Source organism: Echiichthys vipera (assembly GCF_963691815.1).
Source record: "Echiichthys vipera genome assembly, chromosome: 7".
Classification (NCBI taxonomy): Eukaryota; Metazoa; Chordata; class Actinopteri; order Perciformes; family Trachinidae; genus Echiichthys; species Echiichthys vipera.
Genome location: NC_139832.1, coordinates 12,350,646 through 12,377,901, shown reverse-complemented (window position 1 = coordinate 12,377,901; position 27,256 = coordinate 12,350,646). Strand labels below are relative to the sequence as shown.

Genomic DNA, 27,256 nt, shown 5'->3' with positions numbered 1-27,256 from the left:
GCATTGTTATCATTGTTATCATTATGTTTGTGTTGTTGAAAGCAGTGGAGAAAACATGTCTGATCATTCTCCTCTAATTGGTCCATCTGTACCTGCTCGATGATTTTGGTTTGAGTGTATTTTTTTCTACCATGCTACACTCCACTGGGCCTGAAATGACCTATTGTGCAGAAAGACTTTTTCTACTTTTATGTAGGAGAAAGTCACCTAATGTTGTCGAATAATATCTATTATTGTGTGAATTAACTGTGAATTAAGAGCCCTTAACTGATGATTTACTAGATGTGAACTGCAGAGAGGCATAGTGACTTGACTTGACCATTGGTTAATGGTGAGAAACAGGAATTCATTTAATGCATCCTGCAATCATTAGTTAGGACAGGGCACCAAAGGCATAAGCACTGGCACGTCATTGATATTTTTCTATGCATTTGTGTTATATGCTCAACTGTATATATATATTTAATGATTTGAGGTTAAATGTTCATTTTTGACCTTGGAAACACCATTTGGCAAAAAAAAAGCTGCTCTGGAGCTCCCATTCTTCATCAGCAGAGTTGCCCATGACTTGCTTCATGAAATGACCTATTATGCAGAAAGACCTTTTCTACTTTTATGTAGGAGAAAGTCACCTAATGTTGTCGAATATCTATTATTGTATGAATTAACTGTGAATTAACGGCCCTTAACTGATGATTTACTAGATGTGAACTGCAGAGAGGCATAGTGACTTGACTTGACCATTGGTTGATGGTGAGAAACAGGAATTCATTTAATGCATCCTGCAATCATTCATGCATTAAATCAACATTAGTCATGCATTACTTAAGCATTACTGGAGTTGGCCTATATGATTTGTACATCCATTGCAAAGTGTTTCTCTAAAGCATTGCATTCAATTATTTATTAACCTTTTTTTTTATACCGATGACAACACAGACATGTCTCCATTCCTTTATGTTGTGTGCTTCCGGGGCCTATCATGCCTGCGCTACATTTTTCAAAGAGATGTTAAAATTTGTAAATTCAAATATCTCAGCAAGGCTATCAACAGAAACACTTGAGGGTCACTGTGAGTGAATTAGTGATTTCTTTTCTTTTTTCTTTTTTTTTCGTGCGGGTGGGTTGTTATCGCGAGGAACTCTGAAGCTCAAGAGGTGAAGTGAAGCGAGAGTGTTTTTCTACGTCGACGCTTCCAGGGTGGCAATGAAAAAGGGGACGTTTGCAGGCTTTTTTTCGTGGCTTGAAAGGAATATAGACTGATGCTTTATATGATATTAGCGCGTGTGTGTGTGTGGCTGTGTGTAAATCTAGCCCGGTTTCCTCCGCGTTGACGGCGCTGCTCGCCACACATCTGTAGCCGCTGGAATCCAGTTTTCAGCACCTGGACAGCTCCCGGATGTGAACCTCTTCTTTCTTATTCTCGGGCACATGGGGTCCCTGGTGTGATTGTGGGGGAAGCCCTGCAAGCCCATTATGCCTCCCTCCGAAGATGTCGTTATCTTCCCGATCCAGTGACAGCCCTCTTCGTCTCCGCTGAAGGATGCTGCTTTCAGTCCGGAGTAGGTGTTTTCGTCGTGCGCTGTCTTCTGAGAGGCGATACGGGGTGCGTGGCCAACGCAAATTTAAGGGGATTCGCAGCCTACACACAGCAAGATCCGAGCTTCCCTCACACTGATCATCAGCATCATCATCATCATCAGCGAGAAGGGAGATATCATCATCACTGCGAGGGCAAAGCAGTCACGACCACCTTACAAAAATGTAGAAAAAATAAGAGGTAAGTGTGTCTTTTGTGTGCTTCTTTTCGAGTCAGTGTTGATTTAAAGCGCTCTGATGCATTTGTGTTTGTTTCAACAAGAATGAGACCGTGTGGCCTTTAACCACAGTGGGGGAAATGTTAACAGCACCATAACTGTTTATATAGCTGTGTGGGAAATGATTGCAAATGTATCTTGATTAGGCAAAATGCAGAAAGGCTGGACAGAGACGGCCCACAGTGCTTTTTCACGGAATAAAATGGTAATTGCTGCCTCCGTGGACAGCCTCTCCACTTACTGTAGACTGTACTTCTAGTAATAAGTGGCAGCTTGAGATGCTGATGATGGTGAAATGCAATCATTCTGATACTATGGTTTGCTCAAGTCCAGAAATACTTTGCTCTGTAGTAAATCACAGAAACAATCTTTGATCTCACTTGCCTTTCTGGTCACCTCCACAGTGATTCCAAGTGAAAGAGGTGCTTTGGCTGTGTGACTTTCTGCTTTCATCTGATGGCCAGATAATTCTCTTTTTTTCCCTCCCCCTAAGTATTATTTAAAACTCCACATTTTTTTGGATGCTGCAGTGAAACAGTGTGACTCTCAGCCCTTGAATGACCTGCTGATTTATCCTGAGTAGCATTTAATTTGCTGTGCTTCACTACATTACTCTGCTGTGGACTGCTGCGGCTGTGAATGCTGACTCCTCACCTCTCCATGTCTGAAGGTCTTAGCTGTGCCTTTGTGCGTCTCACTCCCTGAATCCATGAAATACTGTGTGAATCATGAAGTTGTGAACAACATTGCAAACATATGATCACTGCAGTTATTTTGAATCTCTTGTTGACAGCTGATTTCAGTGTTACTTTTAATTTGCAACACTGACATCTGTGCTTGTTTCTTTTATTGTAATAATAGACTCATGTCAAAGCAGTGGCTGTGTGTTTGTGACTCCGCTGTTTGCTCATGTCATGTCTGTTCCTTGCAAAGTAACTGGAGAGGGCTTTCTTTGAACAGACTTGGACATCAATGGCTCTCTATCCTGTGGCACAAAGAGCTAGCATCCTGCTGTACTTGCTATGCAAGAGGTGTGATGTTCCTCAGCTCCTGATCACAGAGCAGAGCGGATATTGGAGGAGATTTAAAGTCAATTACAGTTTAGTCCTCCCCAGGAAAATAGTTGTACGGCGCATCGCTAAGGCTGAAGTTAGGACAGGGCACCAAAGGCATAAGCACTGTCACTTCATTGATATTTTTCTATGCATTTGTGTTATATGCTCAACTGTATATAGATATCTAATGATTTGAGGTTAAATGTTCATTTTTGACCTTGGAAACACCATTTGGCAAAAAAAAAAGCTGCTCTGGAGCTCCCATTCTTCATCAGCAGAGTTTGCCCATGACTTGCTTCATGATTTCCCTTTTGTGTAGTAATTATGCTGTTCTTTTTATACTTTCTATAGGTATGGTAGGAGCCAGGTCTCTGCAGTGGTGAATTCACGTTTCAGACTTGGAGTCATTTAGTGGGGACGTCTATTTGCAGCAACAAGACTTCAACATGAGCAACCACCGGTAAGACACCCGCCAGAGCCTTGTTTGAAGCCATGTCTGAGAGAGTATTGAATCTAAAATCTCTATTTATGAGCATGACGTCTTATGCAAAGGGTATCTCAGCGTGGTGCATATACTCATGCCCCGCCTGCGAATGACTTTGAACAGGGATCAGCGGGAAAGCAGAGCCCGGCCTCATCCATCGTCTCAGAGTGACAGAGCAGCCGGCCATCTCTGCTGGCATCTCTTAGCATTCAGGAGGGATGTTCACTTGTCATCTTCTCTTATTAATAATTACTCTGTGTGTGGAGGACAGCCCCTGCATTCTGATGACAGTCAGGGTTGGGGGCTAAGAAGGGTAGAAGAAGGAGCAGGGGGAATAAAGTAGAGTAGAGTGGAGTAGAGTAGAGTAGAGTGGAGTGGAGTGGAGTGGAGTGGAGTGAAGGATGAATGCAAAATGGGTTCGGTCAGCTGCATCCTCTGGTTAAAGGCACAGGATTCTGCTTCCAACTAGCATAGATCTCTCTCTGGGCCTCAGACCAGCAGGTTAGTGCAGTTTATGGTTGGTTCCATTTGAAGGCGAACGTTGGTGCAAAGAATAGAGAACGGTTAGTAGTACAAAGCATGATTTAATGCTGCAGAATGCCGGTGACTCTCTGTTAAGTGACATATGGGAAAATCTCATGCAGAGAAAGGTCTTTGGAGTTATTTTCACCCCTGCTGTCTTGACTTGATGCTGCTGTAAATCCCCTTTCTCTCTCTCCCTCGCTCTGTTGCCCTGTAGCTCTACTGTGGAAACAGTGGGAAGCAGGATAGGGAAATTATTAAATGCTTAAAATACAACAAACTCAAGGATTTATCGCACATATTTAATAACATTCTAATTTAAAAAAAAGTTACATCTTCTCTTTCTGTCTGTAGTTTACATTCAGAAAAACACTATATGCAAAGAGAAAATTGAAAAAGAGTAAATGACGCAAACCTTAGCAGCATCATTTTTAATGCAAGAGATACATTAACACTGATGAGGCAGTGGTCTTCCTGTTTGGCCAGTATGCCGCTGTTTGTAAAAAAAAACAAAAAAGAAAATCTCAGTCAGCACACAAAGTGACCACCACACACCGGTGCAGCCCTGTGGCTTTGGATAGGGTCAGCTAGCATTTACTGTAACTAACCCTGGTGTCACATTAGTGCCCCGCTGCTTTTAATTTCTCTTCATAATGAAGCCGTCTCTCTAATCACTGGAGTACAGTCTGCTGATTAGCAGCTCATTTCTAAGCAACTGTTATTTATGTTTATGATGTTCATCATTCTGAGTTTGAAATCTTCTTCTGTGATGAAGTTCTCAGCTTTATGTTTATGGTAAATTTATTGAAGAAATCTATTGATAAGCCTTTCTTGATAACATCCTTTGGATGTTAATTTTGCTCAAATACAGAGTTTCTGGTCTAATAGGAGTCTGGATTATATGCCCTACAATTCCAGTAATATTCATGCTATGATGTGAATAATTTTGTGATTTCCTTTACCAGTCATTTTCAAAGATTCATATTTAAGGTAATACAGAAAATCACTAAATTATAGGTTTTTTTTTGTTTTCTGATTGTTTACAAATCCCATGAAAAGACCAAAACAACCGATAAAACTCATTCAATTGGCTGATAACGTCTGAATCTGGTGTATAAAGCAACCATACAAGCTGTTTTAGGAAATTATTTTACCTTGAATGAGACTATGTATTTGTGACCTGTTTTTAAGATTTAACTTTTATTTAAACATATAATAATTACTGGTTTACACTTCAAAGTGTTACTGTGTGTCCATATCCAACATTATTATTGATTTCGTGACTGAAACATTAGGATTCACTCTGTAGATTTCCCAATAGCAGCAGTCTTCATCTCTCTGCCTGTTAATTTGGGTGATATGGACATAAAACGACAGCTGAAGCATTTCCCCAATGACAGTTAAAAAGAAGACTCCAAAGACCAACAAAACACATTTACTCTGCATTGATGTCAGTGGAATTGTGAACTGCAGTAATTTCCCCTTGGACCCTGGAAGAGCCTAAAAGATCTGATCTTACAAATGTACCATTGTGTCAGGAGCTTGTGTAAGGGATGTTGCTGCTGCTGCTGGGAAATCTGGACGATGCCCATTTAAGGGACTTGGCACATTGGTGACGCTTTACTGATGATATCAGGGCAGTGAATTGCTATGCACCGAGGAGTAGCCAAGTGTCCGTACACAAACTTATTGGATAAGACAGAGCGGCTGGGTTGTAGACAGCTGGCCAGGAATACCGTGACAGAGAGCACTCAGAATGACAGTGATACCGATGCCCTCTGCAAGCCATCAGTTCATGCTGAGGCAGCACTTTAATATTCACTGAAGTGACAGGAGCAGAGGATGTATTGCAAAGAATAAGTTATTTAAGATATGCAATAGACATCAATCTCACCCTTTATCACCGTGATGAAATAGCTATATTATACCCTATATGTTCGTTGTTGTCCTGTCTTCATTATAATGACTACAAGCTGTCATCAGTGTTTAGTTAGACTTTATTAACAGCTATTTATCCATGTAAAGTTGTATAGCCACTCTATAGTCACACCTGAGTGCTGAAGGCCGAGTGGCTGTGCTGTAGGACATGTCAGCTACAGTTTTACAGCCATTGTGGGGAATTTGAAGTAAACTCCACTCAGCCATAACAGTCTCTTATCCCAAAAGACTATTATCTGTCACTGCAATACAGAGAAAAGTTGGGTGCAGATGTCGGCCGTCTCAAACTTGTTTTAGATTCGAGTCTGTTTAACCACATCACAAAAAGTATGAAATATAAAATAACACAAAATAATATAACTTAAACACATCCATGAGGCATTATCCCAAATTAAATTTTTTTTTTACAATTTTTCTCTTTACTATAAACAGACTGACACAGCCCCAGCTACAGCCCTGTAATGTAACATATTACCCCCTGGTGTATGTCAACATTTGAACCGCTTCTATGTGCGCTGGTTTAAAAAGATATAATTTTCGTTTTTCTTTCTGTTGAGTTCAGCAGTATTGGGCTTCAGTGATGCTTAAGCACCTTTCTCACAGACAGCTGCAGAAAACTGAGGCAAGAATAGATATAGATCACAATTGGGAATAATTTAGACTTCAGATCTATGGAGTCGCTGTGTATTGCCAAGAAGATGTTCCTATTGAAAATATCCAAGTGAAAAAAAGGCGTTCTAGTATACATTTCCAAGAAGTGTGTTACTGCGGAGTGTGAGAGTTTTGTATTCAAGGTAAATTATAATAATATCATTATACCTGTCATGTTGTGACAAATGGCACTAAATTGTTAGGGTTAAAACTGGAAAGGAGAAATTACTGCAGACTATAATATTTTTATACATCTATTGATCACTGCATGGGGACTTATAATGATGTAAAAATGCCGCAGAACAAACTATATATCACTGTTACCCTGGAGGAGCCAATATATATAATTAAACACTAGGAGGAAATGGACCTCCTTAAAAACACAAATTGAGTTTTAAAATTACAGTACTCTCTGAAACATAAATTAATATTAACACATTCCTAATAACGCATTATATCTTTGACCAATGCACTGAATCAGGATTACCACTTAAAGTTGCTGTTTTTGTGTAGTAACAGTAAAATCACTATAGTAGTTGCACTGAATAGATGAAAATTCACGAAAGTTGAGTTACAACCAGTTTTATTTTAGTCTTTTGCATCATAATTTAGTAAAGAATGTCATCTTAAGATGTGGCTGTATGAACAACACCATGTAAGACAGAACCCAACCAGCATTTAGAAACATTATTTAGTATAGAAGCATGTTTTTTTTGCACGTGCCAGGCTTCATAGTAAGTCTTAGCTCTTACTCTGTCTCCCCCAGAGCGATGCATGCTCTATGTTAACCTTTTTGCTTCCTCGTGGCATTTCCTAATATCACATGCCTCTGAAAAGATCCCAGCCTTTAGCATGCTACTGGCTGTCCTTGCCTGCATTGTTGAAGGGAGCAGGGCGTTCAGATGTGGAGCCTCCACTCCCTCCCAAGGATGGCAACCAGCCACTCCACTGGGCTCTGCACATAATGGCTCCTGGCCTGCTCTGTGATTCTCTGGAAATGTGATTTTGATGCACTAACAGTTTGTGTCTGTCATGACGGATTAGCATCCTTGCGGTTGGTCAAAGGTGCCAAGTCCACAGATAACACTGGGATGCGCAGGCGTGTTTTGTGGTGAGCATGTTAATATATGGGCGTTTGACCCTCAAGCTAAACAACACATCCGGCAGCATAACGAAAGAATCAGATATTTAAAGGGAGGAAGGGCAAGGCATTTTGAGGATATAAGAATAAGAGTTTGACTTCCATAGCCCTGCCATGTTAAGACAGTTGAAATGTTATTTTGTTATTCTGAACTAGACAGTATAATTCAGAATAACAAAATAACCTTTCATGGGAGTCCATTAAAGAGCTATTAGTCAAAAAGTAGGGCAGAAAAAAACAAAGACCTTTTTTTCTTTCCAGGCCTGCCTACATTAACATTTAACAGGAAGGTGGGTCTGCTCAGTGATCTTCTACTAACTGTCTCCTCCCACTGTGTTTCACCTCCAGAACAGAGGTTGTTGAATTCACCAAGCAAATGGCCTTTGTTCCCTCTGTCTTGTAATCAATGCCTTCCTCCACTGTTAAGCAGTAGAGTTATTGATGTCTCCACACTGGCTGCACTGGGACGACTGCCAAACCAGCCGTGTGAGACTCCTGTTCCAGGGTTACTTCTCCTTGTCTGCTATTGGCTTAGCTAAAAGGTTCACAGCCAGCCCTAAGCATTTAAGTTTCCTCTATGGCAGATAAGATGATACTTTGTCTGATTCTGCCGAATATAGCTAACCTCACAGAGAAAATACAGTGGATAAATCAAAATGAAAAAAAAAACAAAGCTGTAACATGCATTTTTGTGCCCTACAATGTTGTTTATCCCATTTGAAAAAAATATAGTTTTGTTGTAGGAGGTTACTGCTAGTTTTGTATGTTTTGATCCATGCCATTGTTTTAAATTGATTTCAAGCAGCCATTGGTTTCCATCCATTTCATTATTCTGTCAAGTAAAAACTTTGGTTAACCAGTCAGGTAAATCATTGAATACAGTCATGTTATGCTACTAATGCACTTTTGACTATTCAAGAGCATGTTTTTAGAAATGAAAATGTTGTAAAAAGAATATCATTCAGTTGGAAGCCAATCCTGAAATATCAGGTGTTGGAACATCCTTGAGTGCATCAACACCAGCTGCTGCACCAAGTGCACCAAATTGTTTTAAGTTTGAGTTTAAGTCTGTCATGAATGGCTGCCAGGGAAAACATTCTAAACATCAACGAATGCTTTGGAAAGTAATATGAAAGAATGTAAAGTACATGATTTTTAGTTAATGCTGATATCTGTATCTATCTTTTAAATGAAGAATCTGCTAATATTTGTGTGGAATGCAAATTGCAATATTTACTGTGGCTTGAGACTTAATTCACTGAATACTCTGCAAATGAGAACATGTAGATCAGCTTGTCATCACTTGCCAGGTGAATGTGCACTTGTTGAGGGTGCCAGAAAACACTGCAAACAAGGAATTTCACACCATGTTTGTGTCTTCATTCATCAAAATTAAGCGTAGTCCCAGTAGTTATTATCATACCACACTACCTGGAGCATTTCCCAAGTAGGTGCATAGATAATTCAAATAGACAGCACACTTCCATACAACCTTGGACTGCATTGTCTTTGCTGAAGATTTAACACAACTGCACACAGGGTAACAGCATGCAGATACAAATTTTAGCTACAGTATAATGAGGTAAAACATGCGAAACCACCTATGGGTGACACAACACATCCATTCTCAGACTCTAATGCTGCTCTGGTTGTGGTTTCTGTGTGTACTGTAGGGCTCCTCCCAAGGCCGGAACCTCTGAGCTGGAGGTGATCTCCCAGCAGGTGGAGGAGGACAATCAGTGCGTGGCCCCTGTCCAGCTGGTTAGCTTCGCCTACAGAGACTTGCCTTTAGCTGCCCTGGACATCTCCCTCGCTGGATCCCAGCTCATCTCGAACCCAGACGAAGAGGACAACAGAGAAGGGTGCGTCCTACAAATCCACTCCGACACCACCCTTCACTTTCTGTTTGACCACAGTCAGTAAAACATTTTCTAGAGATGATTACATTAATAAGAAGTTGTGAGGGGTTTGGTCGGCCTGATACAGCAACTTGAGTGTGCTGGTCGTGTAGGAAAAGAGGCACTGTATTCAAGGAATGTCAACCTCATGAAACTGAACACTTTCATTGTTTGAAGCATATCAAACATAATACCTTTTGAGGAACAAATGATCGGTAGTAGCATGATTATCAGTGTGGTCTTTCTATAATTAATTTATATACTAACAAGCCCAAAATGTATTTACCCATTGATTGATGTTACAAATGTTTACCATCACAGTTAAGAAGATTCTAGAAAAATGGTAGCGGAGACTTTACTCTGCTTGTTGCTTAAAAGGGCTACATCCATAAATAGGGCAGAACCGCAATTACTACAATCTATAATCTACCCTGGCAGAGAAAAGCTCCGCCGTCACTCTCTCCATTGCTCGTTATTGCACATAGTAATGACACCTGGCATATTGAATCACCCCTCATTTTATATTAAAGTCCGGGAGTCGAGGATATTTGACGATGAATGTATTAGTGTCACCATGTTAAATGGACAATGTCTCCACTGATGTGTTCATTTCAGCTCAATGACACAGCAATTTCTCGCTAGCAAAAAGGCCTCGGTTCATAATGTTGAATTCTGGCACAAAACAAAGAGTGTTGTTAGCACTATAGCTTGCCTGAAATGTCAGAGCCCTTTAGCGGTGCTGTTTCTGTCCACGCATGAGGCCTCCTTGTCCAGGGTGCGTGTTGTTTTCTTCATCACCATACCGCCATGCTGCAGGGTCAGTACTTTCAGGACAGGACACGCCCCTGTTAGAGCACCCCTGTAGCAAGTGTCCATGGCTCTCCACTCAGGAAGTATGACTCACAACCCTGTGGCATGCTGTGATGCTGGCATCCATGCAGAGAAAGTCGACAAACAGCATAAGCTTAATTAGAGCATCCGGCATTTGGCCATGTCAGCTGACCATGTCCGGCTGGACTTTGCCCGGTCTGGCCCGGTCCGGGCCGATGGCTCTGTGGGACGGAGGGCAGGGACAGATGGGGCCTGTCCCTCTCACCTACTCCCTCATAGTACCTTATAGTTTTCTCACTCTCTTACTCACAAAAGGGACATAAAACGCACACATAACTATGCCACGACAGAGGGCAGGATCTGGCAGCCCAGCAAAATTATCATCACAGTGGGCACTCTCACACGGCACCATATGACACTGGTCCCCTGTGTTTTGGCATTGTACTGAGGAAAAGTCACACGGTGTCAAGAAAGATCTGTTAGGGATTTATCAAGTCAACAATGTGAATATTCTTCATCATGAAAAGTAGGTAGGCACTCATTCTGATCTCCGCAGAGTCCAGGGAGCTTGAAAGTATTCAGCAGACTAGTGAAAACAGTATGCAATCTGACGCCCATGTTCAAAGCATACTCAATGAGCTTTTTAGATTGGAATTTCTGATTTCTGGTCACGGGCATTCCAAGACAAACCTGTCATCACAGTTTCATACACGTAATATTCATCTTATGGAAGCTCTCTTGGGAAAAGCAACAGAGCCAGCTCATCACCACAGGTTCTGGCTGCTTTTGTGATTCGTGTAACATCAGAGGAATGACACAAAGGCGGGATGCGTTGTAGGCTGCAAGATTTAAAATTAATGAAAAATTATCAAAGGCCCCTGATGACAAAGTAATGAACCGAAGGATTTACTTTGCTCTGTTGATTCCGTAAACTATTTTCTCTTGTATATCGGAATGTGTAGTCACAGAGACTCCTCTGTATACTGTAGGCTAATTTTAGCACTTGATGGTGATCGTGTACAAGAATGTAAACCCACTTTCCTTGTGTTTTAGTGGCTTTGTGCTACAATTTTGGTGATTTGCATGACAGTTTGCTATCTCAAGCTACTACAGCTTACATTTCTGAGCTGTTTTTGTATCTCAGCTATGTCATTTTGTTGACGTGACTATCCTGTGGTGGTAGGTATATAAGTTTGAACATTAAATCACTGTTGTTCAATTTGTTATGTTTATATTGATCGCTGGTCAGTGCTTTGGTTTGAATCTAGACATGGTGAAAGGAAAAGCATGAAGGTCAAAGGATTAGCTTTATATCAATGGTCAGAGATGGGAAAAGAAAGGGATCATTATTAAATATTTTGAAGGTGAAGCATTGATTTTGTTTTCTTCCATATGGTTATGAAAAAAAGAGCAGAAGAATACACACCAGAGATGCGCATATATTCTTGCATGGCAGCTCCTCATGGCTCTTTATCAGGAGACGTGGGCGATTATGTAGGAGGTGGATGTTCTCGCGGACTACAAGGGGCACACGCAGTCCTTGCAGATTCTATGCAGTGGTGAGCTGCATAGAAATATTAATAGATTTTGGCAGCACCATCATCTCGAGAACTCGCTGGAAAGTCCAAGATGAGTGCGGTGTGATCTCACATCCACATTTGGTCAGTTAAAGATCGTCTCATTTGTATTATTAAAAAAAAAATCTATCTTTTGAATAGTGGATATATTTTTGGGGAAACTACAAAATAATAGATTTTTTCTTTTTTAGTGGAATTGAATGCTTTGTCATGTTTCTATATTCTGATTAAACTGTAGTGACCTAACAAACATAATAGACCAATAGACATGTACATTTGTTTTAACTATGGTTTTAATTGGAAGTTATTTTCTGTTGCCAAAAATTAGTTTGGGATATCACCAATACCTTTCTTCTACAGTCATTTCCAAACATGCCATATATCACATCGTACTTAGTCTTAAATTATAATAAAACTGTGTATGTTTTTACATATACTTTTTACGCGTCTAAACAAAGGTGCAGCAAAAAGGTGGTGTGTCGAGATTTTCCTCCACCTTAATCCTGACCTATTCCAGACTGGGAGGAGCTCAGTCTCTGTTCTGGAGAACATCTCCCTGCCTGTCCCCAGTCTCCAAACCCGTGCTGCAAATCCTGCGCTCCGGGGTTATCATCCCCAGATCAGCATGCTGCCCACAGCAGCAGCAGCAGCATATGCTGTTGATCTCCAGGGGCCAGGCTGAGAGGTGTGAGGCGCTGCAGCAATGACAGATGGTTCATATGGGTCAACCTGTCGCTTTGACTGGAGGAGGCAGAGGAGATAAAGAGAAGGATGGTGGGAGGATGACCCTCCTCCTCACTTTCATTCACAAAGCTGCCGGCTGCAGATCACAAGGAAATGGCTCCATTTGATGAATGTCATATCTCTCCGTGTGGGATTAACCCTGCGCCATGCATGTTGACAGCCACAGTTGCTGATACGATGTCGGGAGAAATGTTGGATATTAGATAAGCTTAAGTGTGCCAGCCTGGAGTGGTTACATTACTGGACAGACTTCCAATGAAATAAAGTTCCCTGGTCACTAAAATGCATTAATAAAACAGTATGTCAACATGCTCAGAATCATACCTACAGTAGGTTGACAATACCCAATGTTGAAGTATAATGGAATCATTGGAAAAATCTAGACTGTACAATAGCACTGACCGAACTCTCCTATGAATCTTGGCAGCAGCAATATTTCATGGGACTTTGGAACCATGGCCGTACTATACCTGTTCTGTGTTGATGAATGTCTGAAAAGAGAGCAGGATTTCTCCTCCTCCCCCCTGACTCTATTTCAAACACACAGAGGAACTGTCCTCTCCATCAAATTGGCTCTCTTGCCTGGCACCATGTGCGACACAATAGATGACATTTGAGTGCAGGGTTTGAGGGTTTGTTAATATTCACAGACATGCAAAGTGTGAGATTGCTTTTTAGGCTGAGAGCGAGAGAGATCAAGTGTCCTGGTGAAAAACCCATTTATCAGGGACAGCTTGTCTGCAGCGCTGCACATGGAGCCACATCCATCTCCATTTGCTTAGTATCTATGGCCCATTTCTCTGGCAAAGACTAGAGTCCCCTCTGCTAGGTTTTACCATGGTGTAAGATGCAAGGAGTGGAGAGATAATAGCTGATTGTGCTTGGAAACCAGTGTGAAGGTTTGGTTATACTAGAAAATTGGCTGCATTTTCATAAGAAGATAAAAAATAATTCACCTTCATTATTATTCAGAGGGAATACTAAGATAAACTTTATTTACTGGTATCTATGTTCGATCCGGCCTTTTTAATTTGATTTGTTAATTTACCGCAAAAGTGTTTGCTAATTTCCCAGGCGTGAGACTGTAAAAGATTAATAGTGATGAGACGTGGAAGGAAAATGTACAATTGATTACCTACGATAACTTCACTTTATTCAGCATATTTATTGCTTAGCTGGTTTTCCTCTCTCAGGGCTTCTTTGCTCTTTTTGGCTGATAACACAGATGACTCAGCAGTGGTCACACAGGAAAGAATTTAGTCAGTTGTTATGCCTTTGTCTTGATATTTAAGCAATCGAGATGGATGCTCCATCTGTGCTTTCTCAATAAAGATAAGCTCTGGAGTGGAAAAAAAAGAAATGTGAATTAATGAACTGCCTCCTCAAGTGTATCAAGTTAAAAGAACTTGTGTAAAAAGAGAGAACAGCCTGAATTGGTTGACATCCTCCCCCCTTTGCTGTTGGGTAGCCTGTGGGTGCACAGTGGTTGAAGTTTATGCTGGAAGATCCACTGGGCTGTATTATCATTACACAGAGAGAGAGAGTAATTGAGAGGACACAGAAAACCTGAGTCCAGAAGTATTATTTTCAAATGCTGCTGGAGTAGTATGACATTGCCCCTTCCACCTTCAAAGAATATACAATCGATTCAAAAGCTTTTCCCCAGTGTTCACATATTTCTTGCCAACAGTCAGGGAGATTCATGAGATGTCTGCCACTTGGAGAAAGAACATAGCTTGTCAAAATGAACAGATGTACTTTTAAAAAAAAACCTACTTATGTAGTGTCCTTACCTGCAGGTTGGACCCTCCAATTATTTAAAGGTTTACACTTTATTTTTTTCTGACTTTTATATATATCTTTGGTTGTGTTCTCGATACTTTCCCCTTTTCAAGCCTCTAAAAAACCTTCAGAATAATCAATCTGAGTTGAACTGCTCACAAGTCATGCTTTGGCCTTTAAGTGTCATATACACGTTAATATTTGGGGGTTAAGGACAGTGTTGCTGATATTGTTTTCACATCGTGTGTGTGTGTGTGTGTGTGTGTGTGTGTGTGTGTGTGTGTGTGTGTGTGTGTGTGTGTGTGTGTGTGTGTGTGTGTGTGTGTGTGTGTGTGTGTGTGTGTGTGTGTGTGTGTGTGTGTGTGTGTGTGTGTGTGTGTGCGTGTGCGTGTGCGTGTGCGTGTGCGTGTGCGTGTGCGTGTGTGTGCGTGCGTGTGTGTGTGTGTGTGTCATCATGGCAAAATGTGGTCATGGAGACATCCACTTAAGTCTTAAGAAGTAAAAAATGGGTGGTTTAGAGTAGTTTGCCAGATGGTTATATGCCAGTTTTATATCCAGTTTTTCCATCTGTCTGTGGACAGATTTTGTAATTGCCATAGCATTGGAACCATGCAAGCTGCAGTTACAAAACTTCACAGGTGTGTAGTTGAGATCAAAATGAAGGCAGAGTTTGCTGGAAGTAGGGAAGGGTCTATCGCCCCACCACTTCACACCCCTGTCTCGATTTGGTGTTGTGGCTCATGTGATCCTATTGCAAGATGGTCTCTAGTTTTTCCTAAAAATACATTTCAATTTTATAACAAAACCATAGTTTTCAGGAGTGCTTGGATTAATGAACAGTCACAAGGCTCTCAGTCTTAGTCATGTGGAGAAAACATTTTTAGACTCATAGCATGATTCATCATTCTGGGAGAAAACGTAATTGTGTGGCAGCTAACACAGGTCTGTACCCTGATGTGCTGGAGTGTTTCACCAAGCAAAGTTGCTCTGTTGTAAAAGTGCAATCAAGACATCAATCAAGATTTCCCATCAATTATTTAGAAGCCTCGCACAGCAGTGCAAAGCGTTCACAGCGACACTATTTTAGGCTTGCCTTTGCAAACATTGCGAGGGAGAGGTTGGTATTTGCAAGTGTTCATTGCTTGTTTTGTGTGTTTGTGTGTGTGTGTGTGTGTGTGCGTGTGTGTGTGTGCGTGCGTGCGTGTGTGTTCTGATCAATACCTCAGACGAGCTGATAGTCTTTCAGACTCATTACTTCTGAATGAATTTTTGCCTTTTCTCTCCCTCCATCTCTTAACACACAATCAGAGCACCTTGTAACTTGTACCTAATGAGTTTAAATTGTATTTTATCCCGTCTCAATTACAGGAGGCAGTATAATGAAAGAGATGCTCCTTGTGATAGGCTCCCCACCTCAGTGAGAGTTACTTAGTTGCCATTTTGCCGCAACGGCCGCTGTAGCCGGCATCATGTACAGCATGCCTTCACTTCCATCTGAGGCCACTATTGATCGGTCTCATGATCTAATCCCGTCGCTCTGCACTGCTGTCCGGCGCACTTCGATCTACCCTCAGTACTGCAGCTGCTAGCCTGTTGATGTCTTTATGAACCTGTCCACAGCATATGCCACCCTGCATCTCTCATTTCCTCCACACAACCTTCTTTACTGTGTGTGTGTGTGTGTGTGTGTGTGTGTGTGTGTGTGTGTGTGTGTGTGTGTGTGTGTGTGTGTGTGTGTGTGTGTGTGTGTGTGTGTGTGTGTGTGTGTGTGTGTGTGTGTGTGTGTGTGTGTGTGTGTGTGTGTGTGTGTGTGTGTGTGTGTGTGTAGGTGTGTGTGTGTGTGTGTGTGTGTGTGTGTGTGTGTGTGTGTGTGTGTGTGTGTGTGTGTGTGTGTGTGTGTGTGTGTGTGTGTGTGTGTGTGTGTGTGTGTGTGTGTGTGTGTGTGTGTGTGTGTGTGTGTGTGTGTGTGTGTGTGTGTGTGTGTGTGTGTACCTGCCGCGACCCTGGGAGAGAGTGAGGTGATTTCCTCCACCACTACAAGGAGCCTCACTTCCATAAATACTTCAGGTCCTCAGCGTTCAAGATTTAAAGTGATTTTCCTAAAATTAAGTTTCTGAGCTTGGAGTAATCCATCACTGCCATTTTTCTTTACAGGTTTATTAAATTAATACCTTTTCTGCCCGGCTTGTGGGAGAGGTCTGAATGAATTATGATTCCACACAGTGTGAGTTAAATCATGCTTTTCAGTCCTGAAGGTAAGTGAGGTGTCTCTTGGTGTGTGCGCTGCTCATTCCGTCTTTTAACTAATGGCCTACAAATGTCCGATGACTGTGTGTTGGGCGTATCATTAGGTAAATGTTTCTGTTTCTTGGCTCCCCTCCACCGGCAGATGGGGTTTGACATTGTTTCTTGGGAACAAATTGGTTAGGGAAAGTCTCCGTGGTACCTGCTAATGATACCATTTCCCTCCACCGCCTCTTTGTCACCCCAGGTGCTAATCGGTTGGCATTGGCTTATACTGAGGGTTGCTGCAGAAGGCTGAGTTCACGGTTCACCTCTGGGAGGGCATTGACACAATATGGCAAAGCTTCAGCCACTCTACTGACCTTGGTGAAGGATGGAGTCGAGGTGTAGCTGTGCTACACGTGCAAAATTATGTCACTTACCAGAATATCCTCTTTTTAGTTCAAGGATAACTTCATTTTATTTTAGTATTATTGTTATAATTTTTGCCATGATTCCTAATCACCAAAGTCAATGCTAAGATCTGGGGAAATGGGATAATTCATTGTTCATTTTTCAAGAAAAATACCAATTCAGTTCAGTCCAGCTCCTCAAATATGAGCATTTTTATTGTCTTATATCATGGTAAAGTGAACAGCTTTGCATTTTGGACTGGGATCCTAGCAATTAACAAGTGCTGTTATGTTGTAATTAATAACAATTACTTAATTTAATCACGCTAAATAAGACCCAAGTTATAATAAACCGGAATAATCCTTTCACTCAATCTGCATCTTCCTCTGTTCTTTCTTTCTGATTTTTCCTTCTCCAACTCTCCCTCCTTCCTCCCTGGCTCTCTCTCCAGTTCACTTTTGGAGGAGTCCCAAAGCCTTTGAACCGGCTTCACCCAGTTTCCTCTCTGTGTTTGCCTCTTCCATTCTGAGCTGAACCAAGAGGAGAGCAGAATAAATTGCATCCTATTTTGTCCTCTGACAGACATTGCCCGTAGCTTTCTATCTATGGGGGACAGGTGACAACAGATAGCTGCTATTTAAAAAAAAAAAACCTATTGTTTTTCTCAGTGTTGCCTCAGAGAAACGACAGCAGCAACAAAAACAACACACACATAAGTCTGGATTTCTAAGAGTATATCTGAGTAGCAATGTGGTGTGTACGTGGGATGCAGAGCTGTGACTGGAAGGGAAAGCCCGGAGAGTTGTCATTATTTATTGACCATAAATCCCGGTGAGTCTCAGTCAGTCACATTCTCTGATTGGTGGAACTTAAAGTGGAGAGTACAGATGGATTTAAGGCAGGTCCGACACTCACATCTTCAGGCACAATGTACCTGGACAAGAGACAAGCACATGAGGGACACTGGGACACTCTAAACTGATGGAAAATATATTAGCAATGTAGAAGGAAAGTATATAAACCAGTAGCTGCTTAATCTTTGGTAGGAATGCCATATTCTGGGATTCAGGAATCCTAAGTGTCTTTGTACTAACCCAAGTTTCTCCCTCACCCCTTCACTCTGATGCTCTCTCTAGCAACCGGCCAGCCAGGTGCAACTGCAGTGTCCAGGTGGTGCACATGCAGCCCCACTGTCATGTCGAGAGAGCTACATCATGCAGTCAGCCAGCCAGACAGACAGCCAGCTAGCTAGTCAGTCATCCAGAGCTCTAATAAGAATAGAGCCAGCAAGTTAACTGCCGGCCTATACTTAGCATAACAGTCATCCAGATGGGTATTCAGCTAGTCAGTCTGCTAGCCAGTTTTCACCCAGAGACCTCTCCTGTCACCCAATGAAGCAGAGGGGAGCAAACAAAGGGGCCTAATTTCTCCAGAACCACTCTTTACTGACCAAAACATTATATATGCGTACATATCTGTACTATGTGATACATAGTAATACTGTATATACAAATCTAGAGTAAATTAGACTATAGCTGTTCCGCTATTTCAGGCATTAACTCTATTAATGCTATATACCCTTGTATGTATACAAGTGAATCCTGATAAGACAAAAGCAAATTATTTAATGCTTTATTGTGGATTACAAGAGATACCATAAGTAAAGTATAGTAAGTAGACTGCACTGCTTGATGATGCACGAAAGGAGAGCTTTAATGTGAAGAGGAAGGTTGTAGAAAATGCCAGAATATACGGTTTTATGAGGAAAGGGGCAAAAAAAAGTAATGACACTATCAATTCATGATCGGAATTACTCAACACTAATATATTATCTCTGTTCCAGCAGAACATGTATTTATGCGTCACGTTAAATTTAAGAGTGTGAGTTATGTTCAGCATGCATGCTCTGAATCTGTATGCAGAATAGTGCCCTCTGCTGTAAAATATTTAGATGAACGTTTACTGACAGAAAATGGAGCAAAGTCAAGGTTGAATACAACTCACGATTCGTGTATCTCGACGTTTCTTGTGTTTTATTGATTTGACCTTGCGTGCTGCCTGTCAAAGCCGTACTCTGCACCGGTATTACATTTTAAAATAACACCGCAACAACGCCCACCATTTATCTCTTTGATCCCACAGCTCTTTTAACCTCCTTTTCTCCCCCTCTCTGTCTCTCACCCTCTCCCCCCGTCAGGTCGAATTGGCTGAAGCCATGCTGTGGGCGAAGGGCAGCGCTTTGGCAGGTCTGTCTGCTGTCGGCGGGCTTCAACTGTTTCCTGGTGGCCTGTGTCATTCTGGTGGTGCTGCTGCTGACGGTGGAGCTGCTCATAGACACCAAGCTTTTGCAGTGTGAGTTGTAGAAACCAAGACAGTGTGAAGTGAAACTATCACTATAATAAGGATGTTGATGTTTGAGGAAATGATACTAGGGACATGGTTTGTTACAGTCATTGTTTATGGTCCTGGCTGGCTTGCAGTTGCATTCTTGGAGAGGGAGATAAATGGACCTTTCAGCAAAATGTTTACTAATTGCTATGCAAAAGCATTGGGTCGACACATGGGCTTGAGATGTTTGACAAGCACTTAATTAGCACAAAAACTAAGCTGCAGATAGATCATGTACTCCTCATCAACTGAGCTGCAGTTTGGATGGAAGAGTATCTGGCAAAAGATATATAACTATATAGAGTGTTAATATAGCTATGAAGCAAAGAATGAAAAACATTTTTCTTTTTACAATGTGACAGAAGTCTGTTGCAATGTCATAGTTGAAGGTGTTTCTTTAATTAAGGATAGGCACCATTTACCTGCACCTTGTAATATAATGCAGACAACAGATGTTGCCAATATACTGTAAATGAGCAGCACACGGTCACCTACCTTTTTTGGCAAGCCTTTATTTTATAATAGCCAATCATAAAGTTAACAGTGTTATATTGAATATGCTTAGCAGATGGCAACATAGAAAGTCAACACTATAGGATACAATAATATATAATACTATACTTATTAGAGCTAGACCAATATATCAGCCAATGTTAGCGTTTTACAGATATATTCAATTCAATTTATATGTCAGCCAATAAATAAGATCATTTATTTGCTAAAAGAAGCGAGGTTTATCTACCACTTGCAAGATGTTGGATTGCGGTCACATTTCTTTTCAAATTAAAGTGATCCTCATCACTAATAGTCAGTAATACATTTGTTTAAAGAAAGAAAATATGTATAGAACTTTTTTGTTTTTATTAACTCTCTTAACTATTATACCTTTAACCTTTTTGATTGACGGTCTGATGAATAAATAAAACCAATTGACTATTTTTGATCATTAGGCTCTTTGAATTTGGGCATAAACTTGTTAGGATTGATGATCGAAAACGACAACAATGATCTTAAGGATGATGACAGTCCCATCTATCAACGGTATAGCACATGTTCAGTATTCATGTAACTGTACCTACTGTCCCCCAGATGGAATAGTGGAACTATACTATACTATGATGAAAAATGTTGATGGTAATATAATTCAGGAGGAGGTATATATATATATATATATATATATATATATGTGTGTGTGTGTGTGTGTATATCGTATGAGTCTGTGTCACTGGTGATCTATCCTGGGACTTGAGGCTCTGATCAATCATGGTCTGGGGAATGCAATCCTCCTATTAGTATTCCACAATTAACACAAAATGTCAAGTAGTCGAAATACCACTGTGACCCAGGTCACCACAGTATCACCTTCATCTATATCATCTGGTATGGTGGAGACATCCTCATTTATCATAAGTGGAAAGTCAGGGGTCAACACTGTTTTGCGTTACAGGGCTGAGTGAAGAACACATATGGCAGAGATGTTGATCCTGCAGTATCCAAGTGCACTCAAGTCTTTACTGTTCCCCTGGGATTGACTGACTGACTGACTGACTGACTGATTGACTGACTGACGGACGAACTAGACAGGGCAGACAAAATAAAGTAAGACAAATGGGTGAAGGGAGATTAGCGGACAAAGAAATTAGACAATACAGAGTTGGCTGGTGGATGTGTGGGGAGGACTTGAAGAAGATGAATGGACTGATAGACAGATCACTGAACACTGCAAACAAGGACAGATGGGGGCGGGAGGTGGCGCGTGAAGAGAATAGCCTCAGCTGACAGCCAAGCGCTGTTCAGGCTGTCCTGATGAGCCTGATGAATATCCAGGAAAGCTGCATGCATGTACAGTGTGTGTTGAATTCATATCTTCACACCTCCGTCTGTGCATCTATGTGTGTGTTCATTAAAGCTTTAATGTGCCTTGTCAATGTAAAGCAGCGAGTAATATCTGTTAGAAACAAACAAAAAAATACATTGGTTGTTCTTTTTTATTCCTGCAGTTAATAATGCATTCCAGTTTGCCAGCATCATCCACTGGATCAGCCTGGCTATTCTCTCCGTGTTCTTCACTGAGGTGAGTCTCACTTACAGCTGAGGCAGCGGCCTGTAGATTAATGCTACGTTGGGCAGTATGCGGGGCCAGTGAAGTACACCGACATATCCTCATTGGAATACTAACAACACCAGGAAACGCCCCATGTCCTTTGTCCCAGCAGGATTAGATTTTGATTAGTAGTAGAGGTGAACTTGTGTGCAGCTTCATTAAAAGTGTACTGAATGGAAGTTACGAAACTGAACAACAAAGATCTACATCATTATTTGGGAAGAAAAAAAAACATGTGTAACTGGTATTGTTAAAGCTGGCACCGTTGATCCCTCTCGGGTTATGCAATTGATCCTCAGCACAAACACTTTGGAATGCAGATGGAGCTTTTTTGTGCAGCTAGTTTTAAATATTTTCAAGGCCTCAGGTATGCTCTATTGATTACCTTTTTCTTTTTTTTTACAGCCAGCAACATTTGTCTTAGTTCTCTACACTTGACCACCCCACTGTTTTTACCCCACAGTGATATGTTGAATGAGAAGAAACAACAGGGTGGCTGGTTTCTGCTCCAGTGCAACCCTCAATATGTGAAATGAGGATGGGGGCTAGGGGCTGGCAGAAGACGAGCAGAGACAAAGGGAGAGTTGTTTGCCCTCTGCAGCCCCTGCTGCGTCAGCAGAAGGAGCTAAATGCGGTGTCTCTAATTGTTTGGATGAAATCCTATTGTGTCACCTGTGATGTGTATGAATATGATGTCACTGACAAATTACTAGAGGATGGATAACAGAAATCTGACTCGCAACTGAAATTGCCATTTTGACTGGGACTGTCAGGTTTATTATTGGGAATTACTGTTCAGCCTCCATCATCCAGTCTCATTCTGTTGAGCTGTCATTGTTTTGTTCCATCTCACCCTGTGTAACCTGCTCTATCTCCATCTCTGTCCCTCTGTGTGTCTCAGACGGTGTTCAGGATTGTGGTGCTGGGGATATGGGATTACATAGAGAACAAAGTAGAGGTAAGCTCCCATGGGTCCCATTAGTCCTGTTACTAAGGGCCCCTTTCACTGCAGTGTCATTCCCTCAATGACATATCAATTGAAGCCACAGACATAACAGTAGCTATATGTGTGTATTTTCTCAGGTGTTTGATGGAGCTGTCATCGTCCTCTCTCTGGCCCCCATGGTGGCCTCCACGGTGGCCAACGGCCCCAGCAGCCCCTGGGATGCTATCGGTCTCATCATCACTCTGCGCATCTGGAGGGTCAAGAGGATCATTGATGGTGAGGCTGGGAGGGGCTTGGGGCTAATGTCCTCTGCATCCTGTCCTTTACTGTCAGGTCGCAGAGATAGATACTGCTGTGTGCTCTCTGCGGTATCGGCTACATTGAACCTTGGGGTTCTTTGCACAATTATTTTTCCGTCTTTTTTTAAAATTATTTTTCACCAGGTAGGAGATTGAAGCTCAAATAATTGTATAATATAGGAACACAGAGTATTTTATTTATTGGGAAGAATTTTTACAGTGTTGCTCCCCCTTGTGGATTTTAAATATAGTTCAGTACTATATGTACTATGTTCAAACAACACCACCACAAAGTAATGCCTAAACTGACACGACCTAAAAGACTGAACATGACTGAAGCCTCACAATGGTAACATCGTTTGCAGTATCCATTGTGCTGTTATTTTGTTTAGGTTGTGGTCTAGGGAATTTGGAGAATATGCACATGCTGTCATTTAAACAAAACAGTGGTTGACTGATATTTAGAAACAGTGGGCTGCAATAATACACAATGTGCAAGATGTGATTTGGAAGATGAATTGATGAAGTGAATGTTGTAGTAAAATTGACTATAATACACCCTGTTGTTTTAGCCTACGTGCTGCAGGTTAAGGTGGAGATGGAGCTGGAGATCCAGCAGTATGAGAAGGCCAAAGCGTTGAGGGAAGAACAACTTGACCGTCTCACTCAGATCTGCCAGGAACAGGCAGTATGTCATTATCTCTTTCTACAATTTATAGCTGCATGCAACCAGCAGAGGGCAGACAAGCTCTATGCAGGATATTGTACTCAAAGCAGTGTAAAAGATTGATTCCACATTATCGCTGGATAACTTTTACAGAAGTCTTGTGGATATCAGATAGCCAACACTGTGCATTATCTCGAAGCAATCGATTGACTATTTTAAAATGTAATAGTGATAGTTCTAATATTGTTTGTAAGACATATTAGTGGGCCGAAGAATGACTTTAACTTTATAAGTGCAACTGTGAGTGTGTCCACTGAGTGCTCTGCATTGCTCAGATGTCGCCACAGAGAAGAGTGTTTACTGTATGTCCAAGAGTTATAGTGCAGCTGTTAGAGAGGTTGGAAATGTGTGGTTTGACATAAGTTTAGTGTACTTTGTATATATAAAGTGATGTAACTGTGATGCAAGCAATGCAGCTACAAATAAAATGCTTGGACAGAAGTGGATGGAATATAAGAGAGTGTGTTGTTAGTGTTAAACAGTCTTAAAGGTCTGTGTGTTTTTTACTTTGTAGAGTTTTCTCCAGTTATGCGCTTTCTTTTCCTTTCAGTTTGAAATTAGGCAGCTGAGGGCCCACCTGGCCCAGCAGGACCTGGATCTGGTGGCAGAGCGTGAAGCAGCCATGCAGATCCATCACATGTGGGGTAAACAGAGCAGCAGTTTCCAAGAGGTGGATGGACTGGCCCCTGGGGCCTCCGAGCATCACGGGCAAGCTAAAGCTAGAGAGCCCCGGGGGTCTGCAGGTAACCGTCTCGAACACCCAACTTCATTGTATTACAGGCTATCCAAGACCTCTGTGTACACAAGGGGGGATCCAGGCTGTGGTAGATCATGTCCCCACAAAGTGCATGGTTGAATGCAGACACTCCCTTAGTGCCTCTGGCCTTTCAAAGTAAGAGATGGCTGAAGTGTTTGTGGAGTTGCATGTTGGGAAGATTAAATTGAGAAATCCTTCCTCATCCTAAACAACCCACCAATGTGTCAGAAATAACACAATGCTAAAAAAAATTCAAAGGAATGTAACATATAGCCTGTGAATGTTCTCATTCGTCCAGGTCATCGTTATCCTCAAAGCAATTTCAGTCAAAAGCAAATGGACTGGTTATTTGTCTAGGAAGGCGTTTCATCTCTCATCCAAGAGGCTTCATCAGTTCATGTACGCATCTGACCAGGCTGGGACTGGTCCAGCCTGGTCAGATGCGTAACGTCTCCCTAGACAAATAACCAGTCCAGTTGCTTTTGACTGAAATTGCTTTGAGGATAATGAAACATATAGTTTCAGAGACCTTTTAAGGTTATTGAAAGTATGAAAAAAAATAATTATCTGAGCATATCCCTGCAAACCAGACACCTCTGTCAATAGTAAACAGCCCCTCCACTCCATGAAGCTCCATGCTGAACGGAAGGACAGTGTTTTAATAGCTGGTGTCCTCTTTTCAAAAATATTCGTTTCCCAGTCCACATCACCATTCTAGTGCCACACCAGGACTATAAACCTTTCATACAGTGACAGCTCATAACTTACAGGACTTAAAGCAACAAGGCGCTGACGTCAGAGCTCAAAACACTTTTTATTTATCAAAGCTATAAATCATAGTGTGACGTGCCATACATCTGAACTACAGTGTTTCTAGTCAGACATCCTTTTAACTGGGGCTGCTCCTCCTACACTCCTGGTATTGATCATCAGGAGATGGTCCCTGTCCCTGTAAAGACTGACCAATGAACAGCACCTCTTGAGACATTCAGAAAATGTATGTGATCCCAAACATAAATTAATTAAACCCATCGGACTGTCCTGTGGGACCTTGGATAGCACTTATAAGAAACTCGTGGGCTGATTTAGTATCTGGGTACCACATCCACACTAAATGTTGCACAATAATGCTGAAAGTTTGTTAATTGATCAATTAATAGATCAACCATTTTTTTTATTTGTATTTGAGGATTAGTTGATTACTTATCTTTCAAGCACCATTTAGAAAACATTTACCAAATTCACCTTCTGTAATATGAGGTTTTCTGCTTTATACGATTGTAAAAATGGATACCTTTGGGTTTGGGGCGGTTGGTCAAACAAAACCAGCAACTTGATCAATTGATTAACTAAAAATTAAAATAATATTTAGTTGCACCCCTATATTTATGTTTCATGAGCTTTCTAAGTAGTATGCAAATATGTAATAAATGGTTTATAACACTAGAAATAAGACATTTTTAAGTGTTTATTACAGTTGTACACAAGTTTTACTACATTATCATTCATTATCTGTTTATACATCAGCCTCCACTTATGGGTGCCCACAGGAGTAGATATAGTTGTTAAGGATCACATCTACAGCATATTGTGTTATAAACCGCTTATTAAATGAATGCAAAATTAAAGGACTTTAAAGTTGCCGCTTTCTGTTATGTAACTATAACCAAGTTGTATGGATTCTAAATAATTGAAAAAGTTACTGTTCAAACATTGGACTGTGAAACACTACCTATGATTCACTTGCCTTCACTTTGTCGTAGGCAAATTACATAAGTGGCCATTTTTTATCCTCTTTAGCTCACCATGGTCAAGATGACATGAACAACTACATCAGTCAGTACTACAGTGAGGCAAGCAGTGGTGAGCATCAACAAGATCCTGCTTCACTCTTTTCTACAGCCTGTGTAGTACCACAATATTTATTAACCCTGTGCATCATGTGTTGTTCTTGTAGATATGGGGATCCCAGACCCTGCACGTGTCATCACCACAGCAGCCATAGACGTCCACCTTCCTAACAACCCCAGCCAGCTTCCCTCCTCTTTGGTGAGTGTCGACGCCGTGCCGTCCAGTCGCTTGCAGCGCACCGGCAGCTCGGTCAGCGAAGCCTCCACCACCACAGTGTCTCGCAGCAGCTTCAGTGCCCGCCAGCACAGCATCAGCAGCCACACACTGGGCTCCACCACAGACTGCAGCTCCACAGTTCGAGAGGCCTCCACCTCCACAGATTACAGCGACCAACGCTGCTACCCTCCACCATACAGCAGTCCTCTGGCCCTGGGCACTCAGCCACGAGGAAGTCCTAGTGCTGTAATGCAGGAACTGCTCTCCTCTCTGTCCGAGAACTCCTGTCTCACCCAGAAGGGCCTGGACCCTGTCAACCTTAAACCACCAAGCCCGGCAGGATCCACCAAAACCAGCCCCGAGCTGGACCACAGGGTCAACATCTACAACAAGCGGAACCAGGAGAGCAGAGTCGGGCTGCACTCCAAGCCTCTCATCCATTTGCAGGGCAACGAGCCTCTTCTAGAGGAGAAGTACAGGATGATGGAGCCAGTAGACGCCCCGGTCAACCGTCTGTCTGAGACATAAGACTTTGCCTGACGAGGAACTTCACAGGACTCGCTCCTCAGATCAACCGCAAAAATTAACTCTTGTCGAAACTCCTGTGTTGTTAGGAGTCACTGGCACGTGAACAGTATGTTTGTCATCCTCTCTGTACTGTTGGGAGTGAGAGGATGAACCTGCCAGAGCAGCACAAAAACAGAGGGCATGGAAGTCTGGAGGGAGCAGATTCGTTCAGGCACCACTTATCAGGAATTGACACTCACAAAAAAACTTTTTGAGTCAATGAATAATTTTACCAAAAGAAACCAGCAACAGGGCTCCAGCCCAAAAATTTCAGACAACTGGTCTGCTAAGAAAAAAAACAGAATGGCTTTTGATATATGTTGA

At 41.7% G+C, this 27,256-nt stretch overlaps 1 protein-coding gene across 1 annotated transcript; it reads left to right on the top strand.

The window, feature by feature from the left end:
• Nucleotides 1–1,730: 1,730 nt before the first annotated feature.
• Nucleotides 1,731–26,893, top strand: tmem266 (transmembrane protein 266; the record flags this gene model as incomplete). Its single annotated transcript, XM_083916781.1, has 11 exons — nucleotides 1,731–1,780; nucleotides 3,224–3,332; nucleotides 9,282–9,470; nucleotides 19,275–19,429; nucleotides 21,466–21,539; nucleotides 22,471–22,527; nucleotides 22,653–22,791; nucleotides 23,387–23,502; nucleotides 24,092–24,284; nucleotides 26,099–26,161; nucleotides 26,256–26,893. Exons 2-11 carry the CDS (start codon nucleotides 3,319–3,321, stop codon nucleotides 26,891–26,893), a joined length of 1,638 nt encoding a protein of 545 aa, XP_083772907.1. The 5' UTR covers nucleotides 1,731–1,780; nucleotides 3,224–3,318.
• Between the last annotated feature and the right edge of the window lie 363 nt (nucleotides 26,894–27,256).